General features: G+C 49.0%; 1 protein-coding gene across 4 annotated transcripts in view; it reads left to right on the top strand.

The window, feature by feature from the left end:
* The window catches only part of MAST1 (microtubule associated serine/threonine kinase 1), a 32,353-nt gene that overhangs the window by 7,094 nt on the left and 7,310 nt on the right, over positions 1-17,949 (top strand). For all 4 annotated transcript variants that reach the window (XM_032312380.1, XM_032312387.1, XM_032312371.1 and 1 more), the window contains 9 exons: positions 1,351-1,429; positions 3,512-3,672; positions 3,866-3,941; positions 4,115-4,324; positions 10,001-10,102; positions 10,189-10,321; positions 10,401-10,468; positions 13,494-13,579; positions 13,669-13,877. In XM_032312380.1, coding sequence (XP_032168271.1) covers positions 1,351-1,429; positions 3,512-3,672; positions 3,866-3,941; positions 4,115-4,324; positions 10,001-10,102; positions 10,189-10,321; positions 10,401-10,468; positions 13,494-13,579; positions 13,669-13,877 — 1,124 coding nt within the window. The remainder of the gene's footprint in view (positions 1-1,350; positions 1,430-3,511; positions 3,673-3,865; positions 3,942-4,114; positions 4,325-10,000; positions 10,103-10,188; positions 10,322-10,400; positions 10,469-13,493; positions 13,580-13,668; positions 13,878-17,949) is intronic.

A 17,949-nucleotide genomic window follows, 5' to 3' on the forward strand; every position in this document is an offset into this window, starting at 1 on the left:
AAATTGGGGGAAGCAGAAAGATTCATCCAATGTGTTTTGGAGAAACTTCTGGGAGTCACCAGGATGTTTGGGCGGCTCTCTTTTTCTTTGAACTTTATTCATTCTAAAAACGTTGTCTGAACACGTGCTGTGATCCGGGAATTGAGCATAAGAGGTGAATGACTCCCCGTCTCTGTCTTCGGGGTTGAGTTGGGGTGGCACTCCAGAAAACCTGGGTCAAAGGCTGGTGAAGGCTGTCGTGTGGGACTCACACAGGACTGTGGGGGACAGAGGATAGCTCCCTGGGGTGGGTGGGGGAAGACCCCCTTGGCTGTGGGATTCAGCTGAGGGCAATAGGGAGCCAGAAAATGGCTCTAAGATTGGGGCTGATGCAGTTGCCTGGGCTGGGTGGGAGGGCACTCCCTGGAGGGAGGAATAAGGGACGAGTCTCGCGCTCGGGAGTGCGTGTCCCCGTGATGTGCAATCCGTGTGCCGATGTGGATGTGTGAGTATGAATTTGTGAGACTGTGCAAATGTGAGGCAGCGTGTGCCTACACATGTGTCCATGGGGGTGTGCGTCAGTGAACATGGATGTGGACATGGGTGTGGACCTGGGTGTGAGGGTTTATCTGTACCTTGTTAAACGTGTGTGAATATGTGAGGGAGCGTGCCCTTCCATGAATGTCTCCCTGTGAGTGTGCAATCTGGTGGGCGTGTGAATGAATGTGTGGCTGTGTGGGAGTTCGAATGTGTGACTGAGTGCGTGAGGGTTCTTGAATGCGTCTGTGCGAACACGGAAGTCTAGAATGGGCGTGAGGGAGTGGCGTGTCTTTGTGTCAGAGTGTGAGTACTGGGTCTCTAAGTACATGTGTTTGGGTGTGAGTGTGTATCTGATTTTGCATGCGTGGGGGGAGTAAATGTAGGAAAGTGTGGTATTTGGGTCCATATATGGGACAGTGAGTGTGTGTGAGTGTGTGTGTTGAAGAGTCCTGTGTGAATGTGTGTGACTGTCAGTGTGTGAACTTGACCGCCCTCATCGCAGTAACACTGGTACCTGTGGCCATGAGAGTGATGGTGTGTGTGTGTGTGTGTGTGTTTGAGGGAGGGGCCTTTCTTCTCTGAGAAGACTCAAGTGGTCTCACTCTGAGTGCTTTCTCATGGGGGGTAACTGTTGAGATTCCCCGGTACCTGCCTGGAAGACTTCCTTTTTTACCCCCTTGGCTCTGAGGCCCTTTGGAAATCTCAGATGGAGCACAGATATATCCCCTCCCATTCCCTACCCCGGTGGTGGCCAGTGGCTTCTACCACATCCTGAGGAGTGGGGGGACCAGTGGGGCCTCGGAGCCTCTGAGCATCTCGGCTGGGTTCCAGGGCGGATGGACGTCGTTGGTCTCTGGCTTCGCTTCCTTCGTCTGGCTATGGCACCAACACACCCAGCTCCACCGTCTCGGTGAGTTGGCAGGTGGGCGAGTGGGTGGGAGCTGCCAGGGAGCCCTCCAGCCTGGAGGCCCACACCCAGGCCAGTAGTCGGGCTGGCCTTAAGGAGAGCTTGGGGCTTCTCTTGTTTTCCAAGGTGTCACCGGTCCATCTATTGGCAAGTCACAGGTCCCCTCGAAAGCCCTGCTCTCCACCCTCAACATATCTTCTTGGGGGTCCTACTCATCACCGACTTATTTTACAGATAAAGATATTCAGGCTCATGTGTTGGGCTGCTTGCCCAAGGGGCTCAGCTGACCAAGGTCGGCACAGCCTTCACTGAGAACACATTTGCTCTGCACTGCGCTACCCTAAGTCTCTCTCTCTCCACCTGCCCCTTTTTCTACCTGTGTCTCTGGTTCACTCATCCATCTATTGGTATGATGTTCAGCAGACATGTCACTGTCATATGGTGGGTGGGCTCTAGAAGCTGGGCCAGGATCCATGGACTGTCGAGGCCCTCACGAGTGGAGACAGATCAGTAAGAAGTCATCTCAACACGGGGTGATTGGAGCTGTTTTGGGAGTAATACCAGGCGAGGTGATAGCAGTGTGGTGGGGGGGGGGGGACTTGATTTAGCTGCGGGGGAGGTCAAGGAAGACTTCCTGAAAGAGGTGGAATTGAAGCCAAGACAAAAGATCAGCAGGCATTTGGCAGGTGGGAGAAGGAAAGGAAGTGTATTTCAGGAAGGGGATGAGGGAACAGCATGTGCTAAGTCCCGGAGGCAACAGACAACTTGTTGCCTTTGGAAAGCTGAAAATAGCTCTGAGTGGCTGGTGCTCAGGGTTGGAAGTGGAGGAACCGGAGTGAGGCAGGCAGCAAGTGCCCTTGGTCGTACTGGGGCTTCTCAGCGAGGGCCAAGAAGTGGATCTTATTCTTAATGTGGTGGGAAACCATACAAAGGCTTTTTTGCTGTATATTAAATTATACTAAAATTTCAGCCTGAGCTGTTTGAGATTGTGGTTCTGTAGATTATAGGTTATGTGCATTGAAGAAATTATTTTAGTAGATAACTGATGGGATGGGGAATGAGTAATGTAATATTTCTTTTTTTTTTTTTAAGATTTTATTTATTTATTTGACAGACAGAGATCACAAGTAGGCAGAGAGGCAGGCAGAGAGAGAGGAGGAGGAAGCAGGCTTCCTGCTGAGCAGAGAGCCTGATGCGGGGCTCGATCCCAGGACTCTGGGATCATGACCTGAGCCAAAGGCAGAGGCTTTAATCCACTGAGCCAGCCAGGTACCCCAGTAATGTAATAATTCAAAAGATCCTTCTGCCTGTAGAAATGAGTGGCTATCCTTGTTTTCTCCACTGATATCTGTGGGTCTGTTGTGTATGCCAGGCCCTGATTAGGGCCCAAGCAGAACCAAGATCCTCGCCTCAAGCAGATAGCAATAAAAATTAGTAATAAAGATATAGTAAGTCAGAAGATAAATGTAGCAAGAAGAAACAAGATAGGGCAGGGATAGCGAGTGATGGATATGTGTTCAGAGGGATGAATGCCACCCAGAGGGGTGATATTTAAGCAAAGGTGTGAAGGAGAAGTGATCAGTAGTAGATATGCTCCGGGCAGAGGGAAGAGTTAGTGCAAAGGCCCCGAGGCAGGGGTGTTTGTGGCTTGTTCAAAGACCATCAAGGAGGACTGTGCAGCTGGAGCAGAGTAAATGATGGGGAGAGTGGAAGGAGGCGATGGCAGAGAGACAGGACTGAATCTTGTAAATGTTGTGAGTCCTGGGAAGGACTTCAGCGTCCTCCTTGAGTAAGGTGGGAGCCATGGAGGGTTCTGAGCAGAGGAGGGATGTGACTTGACTCAGGTTTTAACAGGCTCCCACTGGCCACATCTGTGTGAGTGTCACAGTTCTCATCTGTGTCTGTCCCTGTCCCCCTATCTGTCTCCAGGAGTCCCAACCTGGACCCTGGGATCCAAGGATCATAAAACAGGTCCTGATCCCGACCCTGCCCAGTGGCCCATCAAGCCCCAGGAATCCCAGCCCAGGGTCGCGAGATGTGGGGGGACCGCGGTGGCTCTGACCCGGGCCCCGCTCCTCCCCCCAGTCTTCCTGCTCCTCCCAGGAGCGCCTGCACCAGCTGCCCTACCAGCCCACCGTGGATGAGCTCCACTTCCTCTCCAAACACTTTGGCAGCACCGAGAGCATCACTGACGAAGATGGTGGCCGCCGCTCTCCTGCCGTGCGGCCTCGCTCGCGGAGCCTTAGGTGGGCAAACACCCCCCACCCTCACCCAAGTTGATGATCTGGGGGACTGTGTACTGCGAGACCTCTGTCCGCATGATTAAATGGGTTGCAACACGATGGGTGAGGTTTTACCGGGGTTGGGGGTGGAGGGGATCTGATGCCTGGCTGTTTTCAGAAGCAGGGGGCTGGACAGGATGGGTTTCTCTCCCCGCAGCCCCGGGCGCTCCCCCTCTTCCTACGACAACGAGATCGTGATGATGAACCATGTCTACAAGGAGAGATTCCCGAAGGTGAGACGGGGCGGGGGGCGGCCGCTGGGAGGCCGGGCGGCGGGAGCCCTCGCTCGCCTTAGCTCCGCGCGCCCCCTAGTGGCCGGCGCGCGCAGCGCAGGCTCCTGGCTGCCACAGCCTCCAGGCGCACCCCCGGCGCCGGCACCCCCGCCCCGCCTCTGTCCCTCCCGCAGGCCACCGCGCAGATGGAGGAGAAGCTGCGCGACTTCGCCCGCGCCTACGAACCCGACAGCGTGCTGCCGCTGGCCGACGGCGTGCTCAGCTTCATCCACCACCAGATCATCGAGCTGGCCCGGGACTGCCTGACCAAGTCCCGCGACGGCCTCATCACCACCGTCTACTTCTACGAATTGCAGGAGAACCTGGAGAAGCTGCTGCAGGATGTGAGTGCACGGGGCCGCTGGCCTCATTCGTGCCTGATGCCTTCCCTCACCCCAATTCCGTTCGGAGGGCGCCTACCACGTACCAGGTGCCGGTGTGGAGCTGAGATTCCAGGGGTGGACAGGAAGGACGTGGTCCTCAAGAGAAGGCTGTGGTCCTCATCTAGGTCTGATGGGGGCGGCAAGAATTGAACCTCCCTCACCTTCTTCCCGTCTTTACTCAAATGTCACCTTTTCAGGTGGCCTCTAGACCCTCTTACTTAAAATGTCAACCTCTGCTCCAACTCACCACCTACTGTCTCTTTAGTTTTCTCCTTGGCACTTAGCACCATCTGGCATGATCTATCTATCTATCTATATATATATTTAAAGATTTTATTTATTTATTTGATAGACAGAGATCACAAGTAGGCAGAGAGGCAGGCAGAGAGAGAGGAGGAAGCAGGCTCCCCGCTGAGCAGAGAGCCCGATGCAGGGCTCGATCCCAAGACCCTGAGATCATAACACCAGACGAAGGCAGAGGCTTTAACCCACTAAGCCACGGAGGCGCCCCATGATCTTTATTTTTATCTTATTTCTTGTCTCACTTACTCGATTTTTTAAAAAAAGATTTTATTTACTTATTTGACAGAGAGACAGTGAGAGAGGGAACACAAGCGGGGCGGGGGGTGGGGAGTTGGAGAGGGAGAAGCAGGCTTCCCACTGACCAGGGAGCCCGATGCAGGGCTCGATCCCAGGACCTCGGGATCATGACCTGAGCCGAAGGCAGACACTTAACCAACTGAGCCAGCCAGGCGCCCCTCACTTACTCAAATTATTAAGTAACTACTGTGTGCTGGGGCACTGGAAGCCCAACAATGGACAAACCAGAGAAATATTCTTCCCCTCTTGGGGGCTGATATTCTTTTTCTTCCTTCCTTCCTTTTTTTTTTTTTTTAAGATTTTATTTATTTATTTGACAGAGAGAGAAATCGGAAATAGGCAGAGAGGCAGGCAGAAAGAGACAGGGATGCAGGCTCCCCGCTGAGCAGATCAAGTCCTAGGACTTGATCCTAGGACCCTGAGATCATGACCTGAGCCAAAGGCAGAGGCTTTAACCCACTGAGCCACCCAGCCTCCCCTCTTTTTTTTTTTTTTTAAAGATTTTATGTATTTATTTGAGAAGGAGAGACTGCAAGAGAGAGTGAGTGGGGGAGGGGCAGAGAGGGAGGGAGAGAGAGAACCTCAAGCAGACTCCCCGCTGAGCAGCGATCCTCATGTGGGGCTCGATCTCACGACTCTGAGATCATGACCTGAGCCAAAATCAAGAGTCTGATGCTTTACCAAATTGAGCCACCCAGGTGCCTCTCTCTCTCTCTCTCTTTTTTTTAATTGTATTTATTTATCAATTTGAGAGAGAGAGAGAGCAGGGGGAAGAATAGAGGGAAAGGAACAAGCAGACTCCCTACTGAGCAGGAAACTGGACTCGGGGTTTGATATCATGACCTGAACCAAAATGAAATCAAGAGTTCAACACTTACCTGACTAAGCCATTCGGGTGACCCCTTGGGGCAAATGTGGGAGGAGGTTAGGAAACAGACAAATCAAGGAATTCCATGATTTCACCTGATGCTCAGGGCTATGAAGTGAATAGAGCAGGGCACCCAGACAGAGTGTCAGGGGCTCCCTTGTAATGTCCAGGAGGCCTCCCTGGAGGAGGTGACATTGAAATTGGGGCAGGAATAATGAGGACGTGACAGTTATGAGAAATGCCTGGCGGGGGAGGGGGAATGTGTGCCGAGCAGGGGGAACAGCCTGAGGTGAGAAAGGAGTTTGGGAAGTTTCAGGAGCACAGAACCCAAGTGACCGTGCTGTCTCCTGAAATGAAGTTGGATAAGTGCACAAGGATCAGAATATGGAGCTTTGGGCTGCAGGCCCCCATTCAGACCTGAAGGGCAGTATTGGTGTCATTATGGGTTTAATCTTTTTATTTTTAAAAATTATTATTATTATTCTTTTGATTTTATTTATTTATTTGACAGAAAGAGAGAGAGCGCAATCAGGGGAAATGGCAGGGAGAGGGAGAAGGAGGCTCCCCGTGGGCATGGTGTGTGATGCGGGGCTCCATCCCAGGATCCCGGGATCATGACCTGAGCCAAAGGCAGATGCCTAACCGACTGAGCCACCCAAGTGCCCCTATTCTTTTTTTTTTTCTTTTCTTTTTAGGATTTTATTTATTCATTTGAGAGACAGAAAGAGCACAGGCAAGGAGAGAGGCAGAGGGAGAGGGAGGAAGCAGACTCCCCACTGAGCTGGGAGGCCCGATGTGGGGCTCAATCTCAGGACCTAGAGATCATGACCTAAGCTGAAGGTAGACACTTAACCATCTGAGCCACCCAGGTGCCCCTCTTTATAGGTTTTGAAGTTTTTTTTTGTTTTGTTTTGTTTTGTTTTAATTTGACAGAGAGAGACACAGTGAGAGAGGGAACACAAGCAGGGGGAGTGGGAGAGGGAGAAACAAGCTTCCTGCGGAGCAGGGAGCCCAGTGTGGGGCTCGATCCCAGGACCCTGGGATCATGACCTGAGCCAAAGGCAGACGCTTAATGCCTGAGCCACCCAGGCACCCCTCTTTATGGGTTTTGGCATCAGACCTGGTCTGAGTCTAGATTCTGCCACTAGGCTCATAGGAGTTGAGAGCATAGATACCCAGTGGCCTGGATTCATATCTAGCTCATCACTTACTTACTGTGCAGCCTTTGCAAATTTACTTAACCTCTCTGTGCCTCAATTCTTCTGCTATAAAAAGGGAATTTGCTCATTCTTTCATTCCACTCATTCATTATATGAATTCCACTCATTCATATATATGTATATATTTTTAAAGATTTTATTTATTTATTTGACACAGAGAGAGAGATCACAAGTAGGCAGAGAGGCAGGCAGAGAGAGGGGGAGGCAGGCTCCCTGCCAAGCAGAGAGCCCGATGCGGGGCTCAATCTCAGGACCCTGAGATCATGACCTGAGCCGAAGGCAAAGGCTTTAACCCACTGAGCCACCCAGGTGCCCCGCATTCATATATATATTTTATATTATATATAAAAATGGAATTTGCTCATTCATTAATTCCTTGATAATACCATTCATCAAGCACCTATTCTGGGCCTCCCCCTGACCTAGAAGCTGGAAAATTATCTGGAAATAAAACAAAAAAAAAGTCCCTGCCCTCAGGAAGTTGACATTCTAGTTAAGAAGAGTCAGAAGCAGGGCGCATGGGTGGATCAGTGAATTAAAGCCTCTGCCTTCGGCTCCAGTCATGATCCCAGAGTCCTGGGATCGAGCCCCGCATCGGGCTCTCTGCTCGGCGGGGAGCCTGCTTCCTCCTCTCTCTCTGCCTACTTGTGATCTCTCTCTGTCAAATAAATAAATAAAATCTCCAAAAAAAAAAAAAGAAGAGTCAGAAGATAATTAATAGGTATCAGGGCTGGGACTAGGATGAGGCAAGTGATTCCCCGCCCTCCAAAACATGAAAGTAATTGTTGAAAAGTAGGTGTATTAATACTTAACATTATTTTAAGTATTTTATTTATAACCAGAATTTGTTAGAATTTTACTTCCCTGGTTTTAATGAAAACAAACTCATCAATAATATTTTCAATAAAACTTGATCACTGAGGGGTACCTGGGTGGCTCAGTCAGTTAAGCAATGGGCTCTTGGTTTCAGCTCAGGTCATGATCTCAGGGTTGTAAGATCAAGCCCCGTGTTGGGCTCCGTGTTCACTGGGGAGTCTGTTTGATATTCTCTCTCTCCTTCTCCCACTAACCCTCCTCCAACACTCTCTCTCAAATAAATAAATAAATCTTTTTTTTTTTTTAAGATTTTATTTATTTATTTGACAGAGAGAGATCACAAGTAGATGGAGAGGCAGGCAGAGAGAGAGAGAGGGAAGCAGGCTCCCCGCTGAGCAGAGAGCCCGATGCGGGACTCGATCCCAGGACCCTGAGATCATGACCTGAGCCGAAGGCAGCGGCTTAACCCACTGAGCCACCCAGGCGCCCCTAAATAAATAAATCTTTAAAAAAAACCAAAAACGTTAATCATCGAAAAACCACGTATAGGTTGCCATACACTTTTCCTTTTGCTTCAACCTCCAGTATGGCTTGACACAGCCCTCCTGGGTCCTATCCTTGTTTAAATTTTGTTATTTTGCTTGTCAGAGGTTTTTGCATTATTTCTTTCAAATATTGCATTATTTCTTTCAAATACTGCATTAAAATATCAGTTATCTCGAAGACTGAGATTTTTGGCATCAAGGTGAGTGTCTCACTGCCTCACCCTGGTCTTGGCCCTGAGAGGCATGATAGAGAAATTCATATACGGCTTGTTAGAAGGGGCTTCATGGAGTAGGAAACCGAAGTGTAGTAGGGTAATGGTGATTGAGGACCCAGTCAGGAGCTGGGGTGTGATTTTATTTTATTTTTTATTCTTTTAAAGATTTTAGTTATTTGTGAGAGAGAGAGCACAAACACGGGAAGCAGCAGCGAGAGGGAGAGAAGCGGGCTCCCCGCTGAGCAAAAGCCCAATGTGGGACTCGATCCCGGGACTCCAGGATCATGACCTGAGCTGAAGGCAGATGCTTAACAGACTGAGCCACCCCGGCGACTTTAGAGTGGGGCAGTGGGGTCAAGGGAGGCCTCCATGGCGAGGTGACAATGGAGCAGAGACCCAGTGGAGCAGAAGTAGGAAGCTGCCCCGGGACTGGAGAGGAGGGCGTGCAGGCAGAGGGAGTCGAACTTGGCCTGGAGTATAGGGTTGTTTTGGAAGATGAATGAGTGAAAGTTTTAGGGCAGTGCTGACTATAATCATCATCTTTTTTTAAAAAGATTTCATTTATTTATTTATTTATTTATTTATTTATCAGAGAGAGAGAGAGAGAGAGAAAGCACACAGGCAGGGGGAGCAACAGGCAGAGGGAGAAGCAGGCTCCCCACCGAGGAAAGAGCCTGATGACCGACTTGGTCCCAGGACCTTGGGGATCATGACCTGAGCTGAGGGCAGACAGTTAACTGCCTGAGCCACACAGGTGTCCCTATCATTATTATTTTTTTAATTTAAATTTAAATTTTTATTATTTTAAAAGATTTTAGTTATTTATTTGACAGAGAGATAGAGAGCACAAGTAAGCAGAGCAGCAGGGAGAGGGAGAGAGAGAAGCAGGCCCTCTGCTGAGCAGGGAGCCCCATGCGGGACTCGATCCCAGGACCCTGGAATCATGACCTGAGCTGAAGGCAGCCGCTTAACCAACTGAGCCACCCAGTCGCCCTCATTATTTTTTTTTTAAGGATTGATTTATATTTGAGAGAGGTAGAGAGAGAGAGCGTGCACGTGAGTGGGGGGAGGGGCAGAGGGAGAGAATCAATCGTCAGGCCGACTCTGTGCTAAGCGGAGCCCGTTGTGGGGCTTGATCTCAAGACCCATCAGATCAGGCCGCTGAGCCCAAACCAAGAGTCTGAGGCTCAAGTAACTGGGCCACTCAGCGCCCCCCCCCCGTCATCATAATTTTTACAGTGTGGCCTGGTCCTCAGTTTTCTCACCCGTAAAATGGGACAACAGCAGCACTGTGTACCTGGTGGGGTTGGGACAGGGGCCGGGCTGAAGCAGGGCGCCTGTGACCCCCACCCCCACTGTGCCCGCCACCCCAGGCCTATGAACGCTCGGAGAGCATGGAGGTGGCCTTCGTCACTCAGCTGGTCAAGAAGCTGCTTATCATCATCTCGCGCCCGGCGAGGCTGCTGGAGTGCCTGGTGAGGGCCCTAGGGTAGGGGTAGGGAGCGGGGCCGGGGGAGGCGGTCTTGGAGCCCGCTGCCAGCCAGTCCCTGCCCTGCCTCAGGAATTCAACCCGGAGGAGTTCTACCACCTGCTGGAGGCCGCGGAGGGCCACGCCAAGGAGGGCCACCTTGTCAAGACCGACATCCCACGCTACATCATCCGCCAGCTGGGCCTCACCCGTGACCCCTTTCCAGGTGCCAGCTGGTGGGCGCAGCGGGCTGTGGGTGGACCCGCCCGGACTCCAGCCTCCGCTCACTGTTGGTCTCTTCCCAGACGTGGTGCACCTGGAGGAACAGGACAGCGGCGGCTCCAACACCCCCGAGCAGGACGACCTGTCCGAGGTAAGGCCCGGCGGTCCAGTTGGTAGCGCTCTTGCTCTGCCCGGAGAGGCCCTTGCCGCCTGGCTCTCTGCTTTCAGCCCAAGTGGATCTCTTGGTCCTTGCTCCCAGCCTCAGTTTCCCCGTCGGAGAATTGGGTTAATAATAATAGCTGTTCCTCCATGGGCTTTTTTCTCTTTGTTGTAAAATACACATAATACACACCCGTGTACACATGGTATGTAAGATGTGCCATTTTGACAATTTAAAAACATTTTAAAAAGATTTTGTATTTATTCGAGGGGTGACTGCGTGGCTCCGTCCTTAAGTGTCTGCCTTCTGCTTAGGTCATGATCCCAGAGTCCTGCATTGGGCTCCCTGCTCAGAGGGAAACCTGCTTCTCCCTCTCCCACTCCCCGTGCTTGTGTACCCTCTCTCACTCTTTCTCTCTGTTAAATAAATAAATAAATAAATATCTTTTTAAAATAAATTTTTTTAAAATTTATTCAAGAGAGTGAGAGAGATGTGGGGGTAGAAGCAGAGGGAGAGGGACAAGCAGACTTGGCGCTGAGTGTGGAGCCCAGTGCGGGGCTTGATCTCACCACCCTGAGATCATGACCCGAACTGGAACCAAGAGTTGGATGCTTAACAGACTGAACCACCCAGGAACCCCCATTTTAACCATTTTAAATGAACAATTCACTGGGTTTTAGTACAATCACAATGTTGTATGGCCATCACCTCTATCTAGTTCTGGAACATTTTCATTACCCTGAAAGAAAACTGTGTCCTCATGAAGCCATTAGTTCCCATTCACCCTCCCCCCACCAGCCTCTGGCAACCACTGATCTGCATTCTGTCTATAGATTTGTCTATTCTGAATATTTCACATATTTTTAAATTTCACCTAATTGTATATTTCCTATACACTTCCAGGTATTTTATATAAATTCACTTTCACTCTGTGGACTTTTGCATCTGGCATAACATTTTCAAGGTTCATCCATGTTGTAACGTGAATCAGTGCATCATTCCTTTTCGTGGCTGAATAATATTCCACTATTGGGATCCGCCATATTTGTTTGTCCATCACCCATGGATGGATATTTGGAATGTTTCTATCTTTTGGCAGTTGTATGAATAGTGCTGCTGTGAATATTTGTGTACAAGTGTTTGGACAACTGTTTCAACTCTTTTGAGTGTATAACCAAGAGCAGAATTGCTGGTCATACTGGTAACTGTGGGAGGCCTGCATGGGGTTTTGAGTAGGTTGGATTGTCTGTGTTAACAGCTCAGCATAGTAAAAATTGTCATAGTCCCACCTCCCTGTCAGCCACACTCTGACAGATGTTCCCCATGTCAGGTATTGGCCACACATGTGTTTTTGCTGAACTGCGCAGCATTTTTTAAAAACTTGAAGCAAAATATAGAAAAGAGAAGATTTTGACTCGAAATCTAGATTGGGGCCTTCTTTTGAAAAAATCAGAGGTTCTGATAACACCATTGTGGACCCAGCTGGCACTAAGGCGGGGCTACCCTGTGATAAGGGGTACCTGCCTCTCTGCCACCGGGTGACTCCCACCTGGCCTGCCTGGCCCCTGAAGGCATTTGAACTTGGATCCTTTGTTTCAAACTCTTATCTATGAATTCTCATACACACACACATCTTTCCTTTATATATATATATATTTAACAGAATCTCACTACCCATGCCATTTGTTTAATTTTTTGAATAGGTAATGGAATGACATCACTCAAAACTCTAAAACTCTAAAAAGGTATTTATCTTTAATTATTGTTTGTAGGATTCTACTCATTCCATTCAATCAAACTTGTTAATTGAGTGATTAAATTCTTCCATCTCCCTATTCTTTTTTCTTTTTTGCCTGGTTAATCTAAGTTTCTGAGAAGTACTGTTAAATCCTGGTTTTGAGCAATTTCTTCCTGTAATTCTATCAATTTTTTGGTGTTGGATGTTTTTAGGCTACATTCTAAGGAGCAGAGACATTTAATATTTTTATATCAAACATTTTTGTGTAATGTTTATGGAATGAATCACTTCATCCTAAAGAAAAATAAACATAATTTTCAAAAAAGGTATACAGTGAAGTATCCTATACCCACCCTTGTCGCCCACTGACCTATATCCCCCCAAATATTATTAGTATATGTGCTACTGACTACCCCCAAATATGATTAGATAGCTCTGTTTTGCCATAAAAACATACAGTACATACCGTTCCTTGCTCCCCCCACCCCCCAGCATAATAAAATACTTTGGAGGGCCTTCTGAATCAAGGTACTGAGAGATTCCTCATTTTTTTTTTTTAACAGTGGCACAATATTCCTTTACACAGATGCCGCTCGTTTGTTTATTTAACCAGTTTCCTATAGATGAACATATGGTTTGTTTCCAATTTTGCAATGGGCAAGGTAATTAATACATATGTAATTTTTCACATGCAAATCTGTAGCATTAATTCAAAAATGAAATTACTGAATCAAAGGGAACATGCACTTGGAGTTCTTTTGAATGCCAAAGTACCTTCCAAGGGGGTTGTAGCAATTTATACTCCCAACAGCAAGGTAGAACTACCTGTTCCTCCACAGCAGAGTGTGTAAGCCCTTTGTATTTTTTTGCCAATCTTCTAGGTGAAAAATTGTGTCTTGGGGTAGTTTAATTTGCTCTTCTGCCACTATATATGAGGTTCAGCATATTTTCCTATGGTTAAGAGCTCTAATTGTTCATGTATCTTGCCTATATTTTCTCTTCAATTGTTAGGCTTTTTGTTATTGATTTCTGGAAGCTCTTTATATATTAAGGTGATTATTTTGTAGGCTTCTTTCCTAATAGAAGAACTTAGGAATATGGCTTCAGAGTCAGGCACTATGGGTTCAAGTCCTGACTTGGTTACTCCCTTACTGTGGCACTTGGGTGAAGGACCCATCTACCTCCTCCCCGTGCCTAAGATTCCTCACATGTAAATGGAATAATAAGAGTTCCAATCTTATGATGATGGTGGTGGTCGTCTCTACTTTTCCCCTGCAGGGCCGCAGCACCACCACCAAGGCTAAGAAACCGCCTGGAGAGAATGACTTTGAGACGATAAAGCTCATAAGCAATGGTGCCTACGGGTGAGCCACCCGGGGCTCTGGCGGGGGGAGGGTGGCGGAGGCCGGGTGTCTCGGAGGTGATGGCCGGTCCTCGCTCTCTCCCCCTGCAGTGCTGTCTACCTCGTGCGGCACCGTGACACAAGACAGCGTTTTGCCATGAAGAAGATCAACAAACAGAACCTGATCTTGCGCAACCAGATCCAGCAGGCCTTCGTGGAGCGTGATATACTCACCTTTGCCGAGAACCCCTTTGTGGTGGGCATGTTCTGCTCCTTTGAGACCCGGCGCCACCTCTGCATGGTCATGGAATACGTGGAAGGTGTGGCTGCCTACAGGACCGCAGGGAAGATGGGGGGATGCATGCTGGTCATGCTGGCTCAGCAGCCTGTCTGAGCCCTAGTCACCATATTGACTATCGACCTGTATGTTTATCTACCTATTTAATTATTCAGTCATTGATTATCGTATCATCTGTTTATAACCTAGCCGTCTATTGGTTTATCTATCTGTTTTCATTTCATTCAATATAGGACATCCATCAAATACCCACCCATCCGTCCTCCACCCATTCATTTGCTAATCTATAAGTATTTCCATCCACTCATCCATCCATCCTCTCATCCATCCTATCCATCCATCTATCCACCCATCCATCCACCCATCCATCCATCCATCCATCCACCCATCCACCCATCCATCCATCCATCCATCTATCCATCCATCCACCCATCCATCCATCCATCCATCTACCCATCCATCCACCCATCTACCCATCCATCCACCCATCCATCCATCCATCCATCCACCCATCCATCCATCCACCCATCCACCCATCCATCCATCCATCCACCCATCCATCCATCCATCCACCCATCCACCCATCCATCCATCCATCCATCCACCCATCCACCCATCCATCCATCCATCTATCCATCCATCCACCCATCCACCCATCCATCTATCCATCCATCCATCCACCCATCCATCCATCCATCCACCCATCCATCCATCCATCTATCCATCCATCCACCCATCCACCCATCCATCCATCCATCCATCCATCCACCCATCCACCCATCCATCTATCCATCCATCCATCCATCCATCCATCCATCCATCCATCTACCGATCCATCCATCCATCCACCCATCCACCCATCCATCCATCCATCCACCCACCCATCCCTCCACCCATCCATCCATCCATCCACCCATCCATCCATCCACCCATCCACCCATCCATCCATCCATCTACCCATCCATCCATCCATCCACCCATCCACCCATTCATCCATCCATCCATCCACCCATCCACCCATCCATCCATCCATCTATCCATCCATCCACCCATCCACCCATCCATCTATCCATCCATCCATCCACCCATCCATCCATCCATCCATCCACCCATCCATCCATCCATCTATCCATCCATCCACCCATCCACCCATCCATCCATCCATCCACCCATCCATCCATCCATCCATCCACCCATCCACCCATCCATCTATCCATCCATCCATCCATCCATCCATCCATCCATCCATCTACCGATCCATCCATCCATCCACCCATCCACCCATCCATCCATCCATCCACCCATCCCTCCACCCATCCATCCATCCACCCACCCATCCCTCCACCCATCCATCCATCCATCCACCCATCCACCCATCCATCCATCCATCCACCCACCCATCCCTCCACCCATCCATCCATCCATCCACCCATCCACCCATCCATCCATCCATCCATCCACCCATCCATCCATCCATCCACCCATCCATCCATCCATCCACCCATCCATCCATCCACCCATCCACCCATCCATCCATCCATCCACCCATCCATCCATCCATCCACCCATCCACCCATCCATCCATCCATCCATCCACCCATCCATCCATCCACCCATCCATCCATCCATCCATCCACCCATCCATCCATCCATCTATCCATCCATCCACCCATCCACCCATCCATCCATCCACCCACCCATCCATCCATCCATCCACCCACCCATCCCTCCACCCATCCATCCATCCATCCACCCATCCACCCATCCATCCATCCATCCTTTCCATCCCATTCATCCATCTGTCCATCCATCCACCCCATCCATCCATCCAATCATTTGATTATCCATCCCTCTGTCCATTCAGATGATCTGTTATCCATTATCCATTTATTTTAAAAAATTAATAGACTTTGTTTTTTAGAGTATTTTAGATTTACCAAGAAAATTGACTGGAAAGTACATTGAGTTCCCACATACCCCCTTTCCTCACAGTTTCCTCTATCCTTGACATGTTGTGTTTGTTATAATTGAACATTTGTTATAATCAAACCAATATAGATACATGATTATTAACTGAAGTCCCTACAGTAGGGTTCACTCTTTGCTTTGCACATCTATTTTTTTTTAAAGATAATTTATTTATTTATTTGTTAGAGAGAGAGAGAGAGATCACAAGTAGGCAGAGAGGCAGGCAGAGAGAGGGGGAAGGAGGCTCCCCGCTGAGCAGAGAGCCCGATGCGGGGCTAGATCCCAGGACCCTGGGATCATGACCTGAGCTGAAGGCAGAGGCCTTAACCCACTGAGCCATCCAGACGCCTCCTCTCTACCCATCTTCTCATGTATCTAGCCATTTAGTCACCCATCCATGTGTTCACCCACCTACTCAGCACTCATCCATCCATCAACAACCATGTATCCATTTATCAGTCCAGCACCCACCCTTCTATTTACTCTCCATATTTTGATTCCTCCGTCCACAACTCTGTCTCTAGCAGAGAACAGAGTCTCCCTCCATTCGTCCCCAATTTATCCATCAGCCTATCCATCCATCTACTAGCCAGCTAGCCAGCTGCCAATGTACATTTTTTTTCATCTGTTTATCTGCCCATCCACCCAAATATTAATTCATCCATTGCCCCAAACACCCGTACTGTGGTTAAGACACACATGGTCTTATGGAGTCACACTATGCTGCTCCCAAGCCTTTAGTCAACCATCCATTCACTCAACAGATGTCCCCTCATGGTTTTCTTCATGCCACGTGCTGCACTAGGCGCTGACAGCCCAGTTGGGACCCAGACAGACACACCTCTCCCTCGTGGAGGTTACATTCTGATCTGTGTAGTCAGACAATAAACAAGCCAAAGGAGACCAGGTGATGTCATATATGAGCACGGCATTTTCAGGGAGAGGAATCCCAGGTGCAAAGTCTCTTAAGTGAGAAGGTGTCTGGATTTGGAGGAGCAGTGAGGAGGCCAATAAAGCCAGAGCCAAGTGAGCAAGCCAGAGGGACGGTGGGGGGAGGTGAAGATGGAGAGGTGATGGGGCTGAGCAGGCCGAGCCTTCTGGAGCCCCGAATGGCATCGGATTTTACTCCTGGTGCAACAGACATCAGCTGTAATGTTTTAAGCGCAGCCGATATGATCTGATTTCTGTTTTGAGGATATCCGTTTGGCTGCTGCAGTGAGGTCAGAAGCAAGGAGACCAGGAGACCAAGACGGAGGTGACAGCACACGTTTAAGGTCATGTGCCTCCTGAGTGTGGCCCAGCCTCAAAGTCTCATTTGGAAGTCAATCCAGCTTGGTTCTCATCATAAGTGTGTGTCAGGATTGCCTAGGATTGTGGCCAAATGCAGATTCCTGAGCCCCACCCTTAGAGAGTCTGTCTGATTTTGTCAGTTTCTGACACTGAGCTAAATCTGGCTGAAGCAGAAAGAAAGAAAGAGGTTAAGAAAGAGAGAGAGGGGAAGGAAGGAAGAAAGAAAAGAAAAAAGAAAAGAAATTGACATCATTAAAAAAATCATGTCGCTTTCAGGAATGGTTGTATCTGGGTGCTCAAACCAATGTCACCAGGAATCTCTTCATTTCTTGACTCTGCTTTTGCATGTGTGGACTTTCCTCTAGAGAGGCCCTGACATAGCAGAGTTGCCATCCAGCAGATGGTAGTTTACATCCTATGAGTTCAGCCATCTTTGTGAAAATAGAAGGGAAAGTCTGAGGGCTGATTCACTGAAGCGACCTGGGTTACATGCAGACCCAGCCGCTGCACCTGGAAGAAAATCCGGCCCTTGTAAGAGAAGTTAGGAATGGGTCTTAGGAGACCAAAATACGAATGCTGTTTATAGTAAACCTGGTAGGGGCCAGGAACCTACATTTTAAGGCCCCAGACCCTCAAGATTCAGACTCCAGGAGATCAAGGGCCATGCTCCCAGACTCGGTCAGTAAGTAGGTAGGCTTTTATCCTGACCAGATCTCACCTCTACCATCAACTCCCCGCATGATCCAACAACCTCTCTCTCGAGTCTCAATCCCCTCCTGGGTGACACTGGCCGATTAGATTAACTTGGTGGGAATGGCTAAGAGGAAGAGAGAAGC

This window comes from Mustela erminea, chromosome 1 (assembly GCF_009829155.1).
Source record: "Mustela erminea isolate mMusErm1 chromosome 1, mMusErm1.Pri, whole genome shotgun sequence".
In the NCBI taxonomy this organism is placed as follows: Eukaryota; Metazoa; Chordata; class Mammalia; order Carnivora; family Mustelidae; genus Mustela; species Mustela erminea.